Raw genomic sequence first — 14,767 nt, 5'->3', positions numbered from 1 at the left:
TGGCCTCAAACTTACAATCCTGCTTTTGCCACCCAGGGAGCTGGGATGACAGGCCTATGCCACCAGACTGGTACCTTGAGCAGCTTCTGTCCAAAGACCTTTCTAAGAAAGCTGCTCATACAATCATGATTGAAGCAACTTCATTCTGCATATAGTACAGTAGAATTGCTATGACCCTGCGGTTAGTGGGAAGCGTCCTTTGGGATATGTGGCATTGGCAGGAGGTTGCAGGCAGAGAAATCCCCTGCTAACCTAGATCTAAAATAAATGCTGTTATAAATTTTTTAGCAGCTGACCTACTTAGGTAGCATCTAAATATATGCCACATAGAGTTATTTTGTGAAAAAAAAAGTTGATCAGGTGATCACCATTCTCTCATGAAACTCCTACATTATTATTTTTTTCTTCCTCTGTGAGGGTAATGACAGGGAAGGGGAGGTGTGAGAAGAGTGGAAAGATGCTTTGCAAGCATTTGAAACTTGGCATCAGAATTAAGCATTTTAGTCTAAAATAAGTAGAAGGAGTTGTCCCCTTTCATGCCATTATCATGGCAGTGCCTCCATCTCCATCAGTCCCCACTGGAAGGAGCTGCTTTGGGTAGGTACTTGCTTCAGCCACTGTGGCTTATTCCTAACCACACAGTAGCTGGAGAGCAGCTGTGGCCCCTTTCTCTATAGAATTACAGGCAGTTCTATTCTTCTGGAGATAAATAAAAGTATTTTCGTACTGGTTAGCTTCGACTCAGTTTTCAGCGCCTCCTGTTTAGAAGGTGATCTGTGACGGGTGTTTGCACTTAGCCACCTGCTTAGCCTGGCTCCGTCCAACCACGACTGGCACAGAAGTGATGGTGCCAGCTCTCCGCAGCTTTGCTGTTTTCCGCCTTCATTGCCTGAGGTGCCCCTTGGTTGACTGTATTTTCCTGAAGCGTGGAACCCAGTTGACTCCTTGCTCCCCACAGAGTCCCTGGAGAAGTGGGAACGGCTGACCGTGGCTGATGCCCTGGAGCCCGTGCAGTTTGAAGATGGAGAGAAAATTGTGGTTCAAGGGGAGCCCGGGGATGACTTCTACATCATCACAGAGGTGAGTCCTCTGCAGGTCCACAGTCCCCAGATTGCAGGGCCTGGTATGAATGCTCTTTGGGTATGTGTGGCTCCTCCCTGCTCCTCTTTGGCAACAGCTCAATCTCACCTGCTGTGACCCCACATGAATGTCCATGCAAGGCACAGGGAATGATGGCTCTTGTGCCTGTCATTGCTGTGCCCACTCTTATTGAGGTTGAAAAGGTCTTTTTTTTTTTTTTTTTTTTGGTACTGGAGATTAAACTTACAACCTGGCTTTTACCAGGCAGACATTTGTGCTGCTGAGCTAAATCCCCAGCCACAAAAGGTCTGTTCTTGATAATGGTGGTGGACACACAGGTCTATATATGTGACCACTCACACACATGCACACACATACAGAGTGTAATGAGATAGGCTGGAGCAAAGCGAGCAGAGTGATGCAGACTCCGGAACTGGCTGGGGTCTGTACTGTGAGCTCAGTTTCCCTGTGTTCCCTGGGGTGAAGGGTGTCTTCATGCATTTATGGTGCACCTCATCTGCACATGAATTGACAGTGACCTCAGGAAGAAAGGTGGCGGAGGACTTTTCCACCTGAAATTCAGGGGTCATTCTCACCATTGTCCAAAGTTCTTGGGACATGTGCAGCTGCCTCCTGTGATGGCCACCTTGAGCATGTCTGAGATGGGTGCCAGATGTTGCGGGGACAGGGAAGGAACCTGGCAACTGAACAGCTGCAGTCACTCTCCCACCGTCCTCAGTTCCTTAGGATGGGAGACTCATTTGGCTGTAACATTTCTTTAAAAAGAAAAGAGGAGGAAAGAGTGAAACCACAAGCAGAGGAAATTATGGCTCTGGTGGCATTGAGGACAGCCTCTGGTTGCACAGGTGACAGGGAGTGAGCAGATGTCTCTCTGTACCCTGCACCCAGAGGGTTATGCAGGTGGCAGCCAGGCTGTAATGGCCCCAAGGAGCATGAGAGGTGACTGCATATGGGGCTTCTCCCTGGTTTATTTCAAAGGGTCTGGATGGCAGTCCCAGGGCTTCTGTCTCCTCCTGCCAGTGTGGAGGAGACCCAGGGGTAACCATGGCCATGTCAACAATGACCCTGCAGAAAGTTGTTTGCTCTCCTTGGACCTTGTGAGGCCCAGAGGACCAGGCAGTGTCCCCACTGAAGACTGTGTAGAGCCTCCACTGAGCCCTGCGTGAGCTGTGGGTGGTGATACGGGTGTTGGCCTCCTACAGGCCTCTGGCCCCGAGGTTGCCTCCCATCCCCAAAGCTGGCTAAGTCCTCTGTATTCTTGGGTTTCTCACATGTAATGGTGAACATAGCTTGAGTGGGGCACTAATCTGGATGTCTAGGGGCTAACGTCCTCCAGTCTGGAAATGAAGTTGGTGCTTAACTGGAGTGAGGAGACTCCTCCAGCCTTCGAGTCTCCCCAAAACTCAAAACACTGAAGATGGACATGGCTCCTGCTGGTGTTTCCCATGGAAAAGTAGAATCAAGTCCCCTTCCTTGGGCCTGGGATGGATTAATGAGATGTGATGGAAGGGTGTCATCTGGGCTGGGTCATGAGAAGCGTGTCCTACCTCCATGGTCTTGTAAAACCTGGTGCTTGGGGTCCAGCAGCTGTACCCTGGGATGTCCCTCAACATGGTTCCATCCTCTGTAGCCCATGGCCAGTGTCCATGGCTGACTCAGAGTGCTTGCCTGAAATCCAAGTCCAGACTACCACCTGAAGCAGCTGTGGCTTTGGGGTCAGGACAGATTGTGGCTCTGGGGTACTGTGTGTGCTGAGGGGCCCTGTCTCTCCTCAGTTTTAATCACTGTCCTTGCCTGGATGAAAGAAGCAGTCCTGTTGGCCCCTCTGCATGGTGAGCATGGAGGTGGACAGAACTGCAAATATTTCAGGCAGGTTTATGTCCTGGCCCAGAGAGGAATATGGATCAGCTTGCACAGTACTTTTTATTTTTTAACTGTTTGAGTTAGTTGTTGATACTTTAACATCAGGAGATTTTACATAAAAATCTACTGTAGGTCTCCTATATTTCTTTAGATTCTGTTATTTGGCTACACTGGTCTTGCTCCTCTCTAGCTACAACCAGTTGAACTGAGTGGAAGGTGCTTCTAGAAGGTGCCAGCAGTTTGCCATGGCCCCCACCCATCTGTTTTGCTTGTAGGCATTCATTCATTCATTCATTCATTTGTAATAATAATATAATTTATACTGAGGATTGAATGTAGGGCTTTGTACATGGTAGGGCAGGTGCTCTACCACTAAACCACACCCCTACACTTTTAAAAAATAATTTTTTTTGAAGATAAGGCCTGTCTAAGTTGCCCAAACTGGCCTGTAAGTTACAATCCTCCTGCCTCAACCTTGCATGTAGTTGGGATTACAGGTATAATTACCACCGTATCAGAATGGGCTTGAGAATGGGAATGAATCATTCTAGTACTGCAATAGTTGGCTGTCATTTCTGTTGACCACAGCTCCTCCAGTCCAGTGCAAGGTTTAGCACAAGGGAAGATGTTGATGTGGGCTGGGACCAGCCCCTCAAAGGACTTGATACTTTGGCTGCATAGAAAGGCATCCCAGCATGGCAATGGATGCTTAGGTCTGTCCCTGCCTTATGGTCATCAGAAACAGGCCCCTGGATGGGGGGCACTGAGGAAGCAGTGGTTTGGGGCTAGATCAATGAGCAGCTTGTCATCTATGCCTCTGGATCAAGACCTGGCCCATGGGAGGCATTGTTTTCACAGCCTTGTAAAAAGCATCTAAAGTGGTTTCTGGACAATAAGAACTTCTCTCCTCTGAGACTGACCAGGTAGCCTAAAGTCAGTACGGACCCCAGGCATCAGGAATACCAAGGACTAGGTCGAGACTTAAGGGAAGTTCATGGTGTCTTATTGCTTTTGGCTATAGGGCTGTCCAAGGGCACACCTGCCCTGCTTCCTCATGAGGATGTTTTCCCAGCCTTCACAGCTCCCATTTCTGCCTTCACCAAGCAACACAGAGAAGACTCCTTGGCTCATACTGATGAGCAGCAGTGTCTACTCTGTCTGGCAGATGGGACATTTCCTGGGATGGGTTTGCTGAAGCAGGCTCTTTTAGGTCATAGACATCCTTCTGAGCAATCTCTCATCCTTGGGCAGAGCTCCCCGCCCACCTGCCCACCTGCCGAGCCACCTGTCTTCTGCTGTAGTCTCATCTGTTCCCTCAGTTGCCTGCCAGGTGGACATGAGAGGAGAGCTGGGCTTGGCCATGGTGGCCTGAGGATGCCTTGTTCCCATTCTGCTGGAAGGCCTGCTCCTTTCTCTCGTGGATTTCCTCATGTGGGCAGATCCAACAGTCACTTCCAGCTCCTGGAAGCCAAACTATATAAACCCAGTGTGTTGGAGGCCATGGGGAAGGCGGGACAGGCAGCAGAACCCCAGTTAGGTGACATGGCAGGTCTCCTTCAGGGGTGGCCCACCAGGAGGAGGAGGCTCATGATGTCCAAGCTCTGCTCACAACAGCTGTCTGGGCCGTGGAACTCCAGCCCCTTAGACACCTGATGCTCTTGGGAAACATGCTCAGCAGACAGAAGCAGAATGTTGCTCCCACGGCCAAGTGGTGTTGGAACTGCAGCCGCGAAGGCACAGTGCTTGCCTGCTGCAGACTGCTGCTGAGCTTGCCGCCCTCTTGTGCCAGCCCTCCCCTACGGCCTGGGGCTGGACTGCCCTCCTCTCCTGGGCGGTGGGACTATAAAGCCGTCCCCAGCTGGCAGATTGTAAGCTTGGCTGGCCTCCTGGGAGGACGCACGGGCCTGGCAGGGAGACATGGCTTGCGTGTGCTGCGTGCCAGGTCCTGGAGAGAGGCGCGGGCTGCCCGGCTGTTCCGTGACCTCATCGGGATTCACGTCTGCAGACGGTGCTCTCCAGGAAAGCTGAGCAGGACGGGGCACATGGCTTCCAGCTGCACATTCTTCGATTTGGGCTGCATAAGCCCCCTGCTGGAGACCTCAGCATAGCCTGGAGGCAGCTGGACCCTGAGAGCAAGTTCCCTGTAAAATCTTCAAATCCTGAGGCTAAGACTGACCAGCCCACTCCCTGCAAGTGGCCTGGGAGATGTTGCCATGGGAATGTCAGGTTGGACTTATCTCCTTGCTTAGCAAATTAATTTTATGAATGTCCACAATTTTGAACTAATGTCAAAACAACACATGTTACAGCCCATGTTACTTTTCAGGTTCCTGCTGGGGACCTGTGCTGTTCAGGGTCCTTCTTGCTTCAGTCAAATCAGGGTCCTTCCTGCCTCAGCTTGGGCTGTCCTGAGCTCACAACACGCTCATCTCTGTGCCTCTAGAGCATCACAGTTCATTGTTGCTTCACTCATAGTCAGTGTTATTGCTGTCCCTCCCCTGTGACCAGTACTGCCCTGTCTGGGGGCTGCTGCTGGAGGTTTTGTGGCCACAGGAGCCTCAGGGTCTTTGCTTCAAACCCTCCATCATCAACTCCAGTGCTATCAGATCCCACAGTCACAGTGTCCTGGGGGAGCAAGATGCGGGCAGAGTGGGAAGGGTGTCATGCACACAGGGCAGCTGGGAGGCTCAAGGGCCTCAGGGAGGGACGGGACATAGGAAGAAGTGGGAGCTATCTGGGCAAGTTGACCAGGGGGCATCTAGGGTCCTGGGGTTTGGTGGAGAACTCACCAGATCTAGTCTTATTCTGGGTGGTTTGGCAGCTACTGAGGGACTACCTTCCCAAGATGTTACTTTGCCAGGAATCCTGCATGGATAATGAACAGGAGAAGGGGCCAGAGAATTTGCAGCTTAGCAGAGAGGTGGGCAGGAGCTAAGGAAGCAGCAGAGCTCAGCGTCTGCTGACCCTTGGGTCATTCAACTAATAACTGGAGAGATGTATTTGGGCAGGGGCATTGGGTATTGAAGAGATAGAAGTTTTGCAGGGTGGAGAAGGTAGGGACAGGAAGAGCAGTGTATGAATGACAACACCTACAGAAGCTGGAGGCTCCAGTATGGTGCTTGGCCTCTTGGCAGGGAGTTTGAAAGGTGATGTCGTGGTGCAGCCTAAAATCTCAACACTATGGGAGGCTGAGGCAAGGGGATCCCAAGTTTTAAGTCCTGCCCGAGGAACTTAATGAGACCCTGTCTCAAAATAAAAAGGACTAGAGATATAGCTTAGTGTAAAGGCCCTGAGTTTCATCCCTAATACTGGGGGAAAAAGGTACATAAGTAAAATTCTACTGTGGTCAGAGACAGGAGGAAGAGATGCTCCCCAGAACCGTTCGTGGCTCTGTGACTGTGCCTTTGCCATGATAGTATCCTCCTTGCTTTTTTGTTAATGCAAGAAGCATTTTTAAAAGCGTGGCACTGCTGCCCCAAAACAAGTTTGAGAAGCCTTGTGTTTCTCATCCCCTTTACCCTGCAGAGATCCTGGCGGCCCCACGGCCGGGCTCCCATTTCAGACCTCGGGTCCTGTTTCCCACCCATCCCCGCTCCGCCATGCAGGCATCCGTGCTGAGACAGATGTGGAATGTGTCTGCTGGATTCCAAGGTCCTGGATTACCCCAGCCGAGACTCCTGGCACCACAGGGAGGAGAGTTAAGCACCGTGCAGACCGTTGCCATGAACACGGATGTTTTGGCCGGGAAAACCCTAACAGATGCGCAGTTCTCGATAAGTCTGTCTGCTGGGGCTCCAACCTCTGCACCCACAGCTGTGCGCCTGGGGCCAGGGCTGGCCAAAGGCACCCTGGTCACATGGTAATAAAAGGCACCCTGGTCACATAGGCTTTGCCCTGGTGGGGCATGTCTGTGAGTAATCCGGGCCCCTCATCCTGATCCTGCAGAGGCAGACATCTGCTGGGTTATGAACCTGACCTCTGGAGTTTCTGATTCACAGACCAGGGCTCATCCATAACTCTGACTCCCAGAGTGGAGCATGCTGCTCCCCGCCCCGTCTTCTTGGGCATGGCCTGGACCCCAGCATGGGAAGAACTGGAAGGGAGTAGGAAGCAGGGCTGGTTGTGGCTGGCAGGGGCGCCAGGGCCTCTCACTCTGCCTTTTTCCTCTTGCTGATCCTGAACACCAGCTGCCCTCTCTCTCCGGGCACCCACAGAGCTTCCACGGCCACTATCTGTCCACCTGTTTGATGGTGCCCACACCAGGTAGCCCCGAAGCAAAGGCGCCATCTACAGGAGGAAGGATCTGTCCACGCGGGGCCTGGACCCCCTCTGTGTCTGGTCCCCAGGCAGGGGGCTGGCAGGGTGGTGTTGGCACCTGTCCCTTCCTTGGAGTCCTGGCGCCAGATTCCCTGCTAATGTCTTGTTTCCCACGGAAGCTGCTGAGCCGTGCCTGTGCCAGGGCCCCAACCTCACGGACAATCCATTAAACGTTGGCATGAAGCTGACCTCCATGCTCACCAGCCAAGTGTATCTTCTCGTCATTGCAAGGACAGTTTGCAGCCAAGGTGTGTGATGTGCCTGCCTCTCGTCTCAGGCTGTCAGGCCCAGAGGGGCTGAGCAGGGCACCTTTATGACCAGAAATCCAAACTCCTCAAATGAGCCAGCGAGAAGCCACTGTGTGCACTGAGAAAGCACTCAGAAGGGCAGAAAACAGATTTTCATGGAACTGGGATGGAAATTGCCTTCCATGTGGCCAAAAGTGTTAGGTATGGTGATTCATTCTTAAAAACTTCAAAAAGTAAGCCACACAAAGTGGCACACACCTGTAATCCTAGCAGTCAGGAGGCTGAGGCAGGAGAATCGTTGTGAGTTTGAGACCAGCTTGGGCTACAAAGAAGTGAGCTCAAGGCCAGCTGAACTGCATAGCGAGACACTGTCTCAAAAAGACCAAAACAAACAAAACTTCAGAAAGTAGCTGGCAGTGATAGCACACACCTGTAATCCCTGTACTTTGGGAGGCTGAGGCAGGAAGATTGCAAGTTCAAACCGAGCCTGGGCAACTTAATGACTTAATGACACCCTATCTCAAAATGCAAAAATAGAAAAATAGCTGGGAATGTAGCTCAGTGTGAAGGCCCTGGGTTCCATCCCCAGTACGGGGCGGGGGGGGGGGGGGAAGGAAAGAAGGGGAGAGAAAGAAAAGAAAAGGGAAAGAGAGAAAAAGAAAGTAGAAACCAGAGCTTCTAGAAGGTGTCCTGTAGGCCCCAGGTGGGTTTAGTGCTCTGTGTGGGTGCATGTGTGTGTATATGTATGCATACTTGCACATGCATGCATGCGTGTGTACGTGCATGCTCGCGAGTACACTCCGTCATTGGATTTAGCTTTGGCTTAACTACACAGGCATGAAACGTGACAGTGTTAGAGTGAGCCTAAATTTTCCAGGTTTTAAGGAGTTTTGTTAAAGGTGAGAATCTGCTGAGTACTGTGACCCTGAGCTCTGGTGTCCACTCACCTCCCTGTCCTCTCTTGTGGTTTCTGCCCCATGATGCTGTCCACTGGGTCGCTTGGCCCTCTCATGGATAAGGCCAAGGCTGTTGGGGAGCTAGGCCTGTGCTCAGCCTCTGACTATGGTGCAGACAGCTGGGGGATAGCAGGCTCCAGCTCCTAGTGTGTTGTCAGCCCCTTCCAGCACCAGCCCCATCACATTTATGCCTTTCCTTTGCTCTGAGGGGGAGTGAAACCTGTTTCCATGAATGGTAGAGACACAGGTTTCTTTTAACATACATTTCTTGAAAACCGCACATAGTTTTCCTGTTCTAGGGCTTCACTTGGGTGGACTCAGCCTGTGTGTCTGTCCAGCTGCTCCCATGGTCCTGAGATCATGCTGCCTGCCAACGTTACAGCCCTTTGGGAATGGCCCCAGGTCCCCATGCTTTCTCAGTGACCTCGATTATGTCCAGGTGCTGCTGAGCTTGGGCTCTATGTTGGCCTCGGCTGGCCTCCAGGCCACAGCTCACCACAAACAAACCCTGCCATTCTCTCTGTCCCCTCTGGAAACCTTGTTCCCTCCCCTTTCCTGCCCCATCCTCTCTACAGCTCCCCTTACTGGCTGGGAGGCTCCCCCATTCCCTCTGGCTCCTCTTGTCCTCCTGATTTACTTCCTATGTACTGATGGTGTCTGAGCCTATGGCTTTCTGATCTTCTTCCCTGCTGTGGTTGACCTCAAGAGGACAGGGATGTGTCTGCCATGTTCCCAGCCCAACAGCTGTGACTGACACATGGTTGCTGCTCAGTAGGTCTAGTGGAGCAAATGAAAGGGACAAACATTCAAGGCCAACATCTGGGAATGGGCTGAGGCCAGGCAGCCGTCATGCCCATGGCAATGTCTCTTCCTGGAGCAGTGGCCCCAAAGCAGGGGCCTAGCTCCCTAATAGCTCTGGTCTGATCACTGGCTACAGCTGCCATTGCAGTCCAGTTCTGTCCCAAGCCACACTGCCAGCTGCAGGGGGGCCAGGGTTTCAGGGATGTCTACTGTGTTCTTTGTTGCTTCCTTTGCTCAGTTCTCACTCTGTGAAGCTTTATGCCTACCCACGGACCTTGCTTGGGAGGTTTCGTGACCATCCCAGGCTCACAGACCAGATGGGGTAGTGGAGGGTGCTGATGGGTGTGGTGGTCACTCTAGAGGTGAAGGGGCCAGCTGAGTAGATGCCATCAGTCCACTCAAGGCTGGAGATTTGCACAGACCAGGGCAGTTCATGTGTCTTGCAATGACCTCCCTCACCCCAGGCAGATGGCACATCCCCCACCCCCAGGAACTCTAGGTGCGGCTCCTTTGGAGTAGGCCAAAGGAGGGTGGGAGGGTCGGCACCTGACTCTTGTGGGGTGTGTCGCCACAGTCTCACAGCCCCACAAAAGCTACAGGGTGGGCTGCTGGCCCCACAGAAGCCACAGGGTGTTGGAGACTGGCAGCACCCGGTGCTCAGACCCTGCCAAGAGCCAGGGTTCCTGCAGCTGAGGGATGGGAGAGGAGGCCAGGAACCTGCTGGGCCATGTGGGAATGAGGACAGTGCTAGGTGAGCTGTATCTCCTGAAGAGGGGCCGTGGGTGGGAGGGACTGTGATGGATGTAGCTATCGCTGAGCTTGGTGTATCAGGGACAGGCTGGCCTTGTCTCAAGCCTATGGCAGCTGGGGCTGTGTCAGGCCATGAGATCAGTGACAGGACAGTGACTACACAGGTGAACAGTCAGCACAGCTCACCCAGTGGTGGTGTGTCCAAGCCCACCCTTTCCTCTTCCTGTCCTTTAGAATCCCTGCCCTCTTCATCCCCAGCAGCCTGAGGGCTAAGGCCAATCTTTTTGGTCCCATCTCCTCTTTTAGCAACTTGTCAGGATGAGTAAAAGGTCTGCTATGGTGATGACATTTCTAGGAGCTCCTGGAAGGCTTTCACATTGAATAGAGGGAAAAAGTGGGCTTTCTTCCTGCTGATGGTACTGGGATAGCATGTAGTGATTCCTGGAACTCTGGCAGCTTCTTGCCAAGGCTCCAGTGCAGGAAGGAGCCTGCTGCTGTGTTGGCCAACCCTCAAGCCTTCCTGCCTGTCTTCCCCTGCCTTTATTAACTTTTAGCATTCTCAAATTTGGCGTTCTGTGTCTGGGTTTAAAAGCCATTGTTCTCAGTTGTTGTTTTATCGAATGATTCTATAAACCAGAAGCTTCTGGTTCCTGGGAAGAAATCCCAACTGTAACTCAGAAAATTGTTAAAAATGCTGGGAAAGGTACAGACTTGCATATGAAGCAGGAAGAATGAGTGCGGAAGACAACTGGGCCAGAGCCATGGGATCTCAAGATTAGCTGTCCTTGTGCCCAGGGCCTGATTTACCCCTGGCCCAAATAATTTCTCCGTGGCTTAAGGCATTCAGTTCTGGAGCAGAAACCCCAACTGTTGCCACCTGCAGTCCAGACATGGGAGGAGTAGGCTGAGGTTGCCCCTGTACAACCAAGAGCCCACCCTGTGCCCTGCACCTGGCCAGCCAGGGCCAGACTGGCTGGAGCAGGCAGATTCGTGCTGAGGGCTGGGGTGAGGGCGTGCTCCCTGCCTCCCTGCCTTCATGGTGGGCGCTCTGTGGGGTGGTCTGATGTTTACATGTCACCCTCCATCCATCAGCTGGATTCATAAACACGCAGAGGCCCAGAGCTCAGTGGCCCCCGTTCGGAGGGGCCGGAGGAGGGGGGAATCCAGCCTGCTGGGGCTGCCAATGGGTGCCTGGGGATTCCAGGCACAGTGGGCACCATGGGCCATGACCCATCTCTCCCAGACCGTGGAGGGGTGGGAGTTACTCATTAAGCCAGCCAGCTGGGTGGGGTGAGCTGGGGTGAGCAAGCCCACCTTGAAATGAGATGCTGTTCATGCCAGCTCACTCAGAGAGCCCCAGCAGCTGGAATGTCCAGGTGGAGAGGTGGCCCTGGGGACCAGAAGGCCGGCGGCAGGAGCCCGCCTTCTCAACTATAGAGCATGATGCATGGCAGGTCAGAATGTGTGAGGCTCAGAGAGTGATCCAAATAGCCCTCGCTGGGCTGGCCATGCTATTGGCCAGGCCTAGTGTTAAAAACCACTGCTCCCATAGGGTAGCATAGAAAGCTTATTTTTTCTTTTTGGTGGTACTGGGAGTTGAATCTGGGCCCTTCACTTTGAGCTATATCCTCAGCCCTTTTCAAATTTTTTTATTTTGAGACACGATCTGCCTAAGCTACTAAGTTGCCCAGACTGGACTCAAACTTGCCATCCTCTGGTGTCAGGTTCTCAGGGTGGTAATATTTTGGGCATGAGTCACCCTGCTGGCTGGAAACCCCTCTGAACTATCCCCAGAACCCTATGGGCCATGGAGGGGGAAACTCTGCTGGCATAAAAGGCTTTCCAAAGTGACCAGCAGCCAGGTGGGTCTGCAGCCAGAGCTCAGGCCAGATTCCAGGATAGACCTTACTCCCAGCCCAGCCAAAGGGCACATGGAGGCTGGGCGACTTGGCTGTCCTGCCACTCTTGCTGCCCTCACCAAGCCTGTGATGTGTGCTGCCTCCTGTGGGGCCTGTGGCATTCTGCCCACAGCCTCTGCGTTAATCATTGAACTGGTGATGTCTGCAGACCCCACTGCCCTGTTCTAGGGTGAGGAGGGGCCATGTTGGCAGGTATATGACCCTGAGACCATGTCCTCCCTGCCCGCAGTGCTCTGTCCTTGAGTTCCATCCAAGGTCAGCTTTAAGAGACCACCCCCACCCAGCACTGCTCCAGGGGACCATCCGGGGGTTCACCAAGCACCTCAGGAAGGGAAGGAAAAATGGGGTACCTTAGGATTATTGCTTGGGGGGAGGGGCAGTCATGTGTCTCCATGGAAACAGGAGTAAGCCTGGTCTCTGGGCAGGCACTTAGACCTTGTGGCAATCAGATCGGTGTCCAGTGTTCAGGAAGAGGCATGGGTGGGGGCAAGAGGAGTGGTGTCAGAGTTACACAGGAGAAAGGAGCCAAGCAGGGGTGATCCCCTGCAACTGACCTAAGTATGAGCCCCCACAGGTGATGTCCACTCTCTTCTTCCCTCAGGGTACTGCCTCGGTCCTCCAGCGCCGGTCCCCCAATGAGGAGTACGTGGAGGTGGGCCGACTGGGGCCATCTGACTACTTTGGTGAGTTGGGGTCCTTCTCTTTTTTTGGGGTGTTGGATGAGAAGTTGCATAGAGGCTTGCTGAGACCTTGGGGTGGGTGTGCCCCAGGGGATTGTGCTGAACTGTTAAGTGAAGCAGGTCCAGGGCCTGGGGCCCCAGGATCAGCTGGTCCCCTGTGTGGCTGCTGAGAGGACATGACCTTGTGGAGGGCCAGGCTTAGGACGGAGAGATACAGGGGTCACCCACTGCCAGCATTCCTGTGTTCTGAAGGGGTAGTGTCCCGAGCACACCTGGGCTGGTTCCTTCTGCTCCAGTGGCTGCAGGACAATGCCTTGCTTAATGAATGCTTTGGTAATTTGTATAAATATATATCAAATATTTTGCTGGAGGGACTAGCGATTTAGCTCAGCCGCATAAGCACCTGCCTTGCAAGCAGGCAGTCATGAGTTCGATCCCCGGTACCGATAAAAAAGAAAAAGACAAAAAAAAAAAAAAATTTGGCTGGACACATTTAACACTAAACATTTTTGTGTACAGTATTTGAAATTCAAATTTGCCCAATGCCCATGGTGGTATTGGGCCTGAGGTAAGTGGTTTCTGAGAGCCCCACATTCCACAGAGCCCCTGACCATGCTCTCTTCGTCCCCAGGGGAGATCGCACTACTGCTGAACCGGCCTCGGGCAGCCACTGTGGTGGCTCGGGGACCCCTCAAGTGTGTCAAGCTGGACCGGCCACGCTTTGAGCGTGTGCTGGGGCCTTGCTCTGAGATCCTCAAAAGAAACATTCAACGCTACAACAGCTTCATCTCTCTCACTGTCTGAGCCACCGCTGTCCACCATGTGTCTGGGCTGGGAGCCTCAAGAAGTGGTTGGTGGGCTGGTGGCCCAGCATGGACTCCCTTCCCTCTGGACTCTTTGTGGAATAAGTAATCAACTTGTGCATTTCAAAAACAAAGAGCAAGAAAACAGAAGATATCCCAAGACCAAGAAGGCCACAGGCCAGCTTCCTTCCCCAGTGACCCTCCTGTTTGCCCCAGGGGCTTGTTTGGAGCCACCTCAGCCCCTTCAAGTCCCTATGGTGTCAGATTCTCCAGGCCTAGGCCCACTATAGGAAAGATCTCATCAAATGGAGTGTCCCCAAAGGGACATTCAGGCTGGAGGTGGAGATAGAGGCTGAGGAAAGAGGGCCTTCCCCCCACCCTCTTCTCACAGGTCCCCAGGGGACACAGGTTTGATCCCTGGCTTCTGACATGGTGACCTGGACTGTGGGCCCATGTGAGCATGGAAAGTTAGAGGAGCTTTCCTGGGTAGAGATTGGAAAGGCCACCCCTGGGTGGGTCACTTACTGCCTGATACCTGGGCACCTGGGGCACCTGAGACAGTTAGCAGAGCCTGAGTCACCTCACTGGAATGGGTAGGAAACCAGTAAGTTTGGGACTTTACAATGTCTGGTGAGTGCTTCTCCAGGGGTCAGGGTACTTCTCCATCAAGTGGCTTCTTGGGGATCTGCAGGGAGAGCGAGGCTTTCTGAGCATTCTGGATAAAGCTGTAGGAGTCAAGGTCCCATTTGAGTGCTCCTCATAGATACAGCTGAGTCAACCTGTACCCCAGCCCAGGAAGACTGTGTGTTTCTTACCTGGCCTCCATTCCCTGGATGTGAGGGAAAATGTAAGGGAAGCCAGTCCTGGCCCCAGCCCAACCATCCACAGACCTGTCCCCTAGGTGTGTTTCATGTCCAATGATGGCACAGAGCCTGAGAGCCCAAGGGGCCATCCCATCTTGTCCTTGTGTGGCTAAGGAGGCCACCCTGCCGGTGACCAGCTCCTGCGCTTGCCCACCCCGCCTGCGCCCGTGGACTCTGTGGCTGTGCACTGCCCCCAGCCGCTCCTGGTGTGCATGAGCTAATAAATGTGCAGAGAAGAACCACTCCCCAGCCCGGAGCTCTTGGTCTGAAATCTTTCCTGAAGAGGGGTTTTCTTTCTTTCTTTTTTTAAAAATTGTGGTAAAATGCACATAACACAAAATTTATCATTTTAGCCATTCTTAAATGTAAAGCTCAGGGACATTGTCTGCATCACCACGACCATCACAGATGGAAATCTCCTCCTGTAGAACACTGGCTCCTCATGCCTGCTCCAGCCATGTCCACC

At 52.8% G+C, this 14,767-nt stretch overlaps 1 protein-coding gene across 3 annotated transcripts in view; it reads left to right on the top strand.

Moving 5' to 3' along the window:
- Positions 1-14,550, top strand: part of Prkar1b (protein kinase cAMP-dependent type I regulatory subunit beta) — a 117,343-nt gene extending 102,793 nt beyond the window's left edge. For all 3 annotated transcript variants that reach the window (XM_003470073.4, XM_005003743.3, XM_005003742.4), the window contains exons 9-11: positions 959-1,080; positions 12,557-12,638; positions 13,267-14,550. In XM_003470073.4, the coding sequence (XP_003470121.1) occupies positions 959-1,080; positions 12,557-12,638; positions 13,267-13,439 (377 nt within the window). In that variant the 3' untranslated portion in view covers positions 13,440-14,550. The remainder of the gene's footprint in view (positions 1-958; positions 1,081-12,556; positions 12,639-13,266) is intronic.
- The last annotated feature ends 217 nt before the right edge of the window (positions 14,551-14,767 follow it).

This window comes from Cavia porcellus, unplaced genomic scaffold (genome assembly GCF_034190915.1).
Source record: "Cavia porcellus strain 051 isolate PalLab524CR breed Dunkin Hartley unplaced genomic scaffold, mCavPor4.1 scaffold_23, whole genome shotgun sequence".
NCBI lineage: Eukaryota > Metazoa > Chordata > Mammalia > Rodentia > Caviidae > Cavia > Cavia porcellus.
Note: the sequence above shows the minus strand (reverse complement) of the source record. Positions and strands in the feature narration are given on the sequence as shown.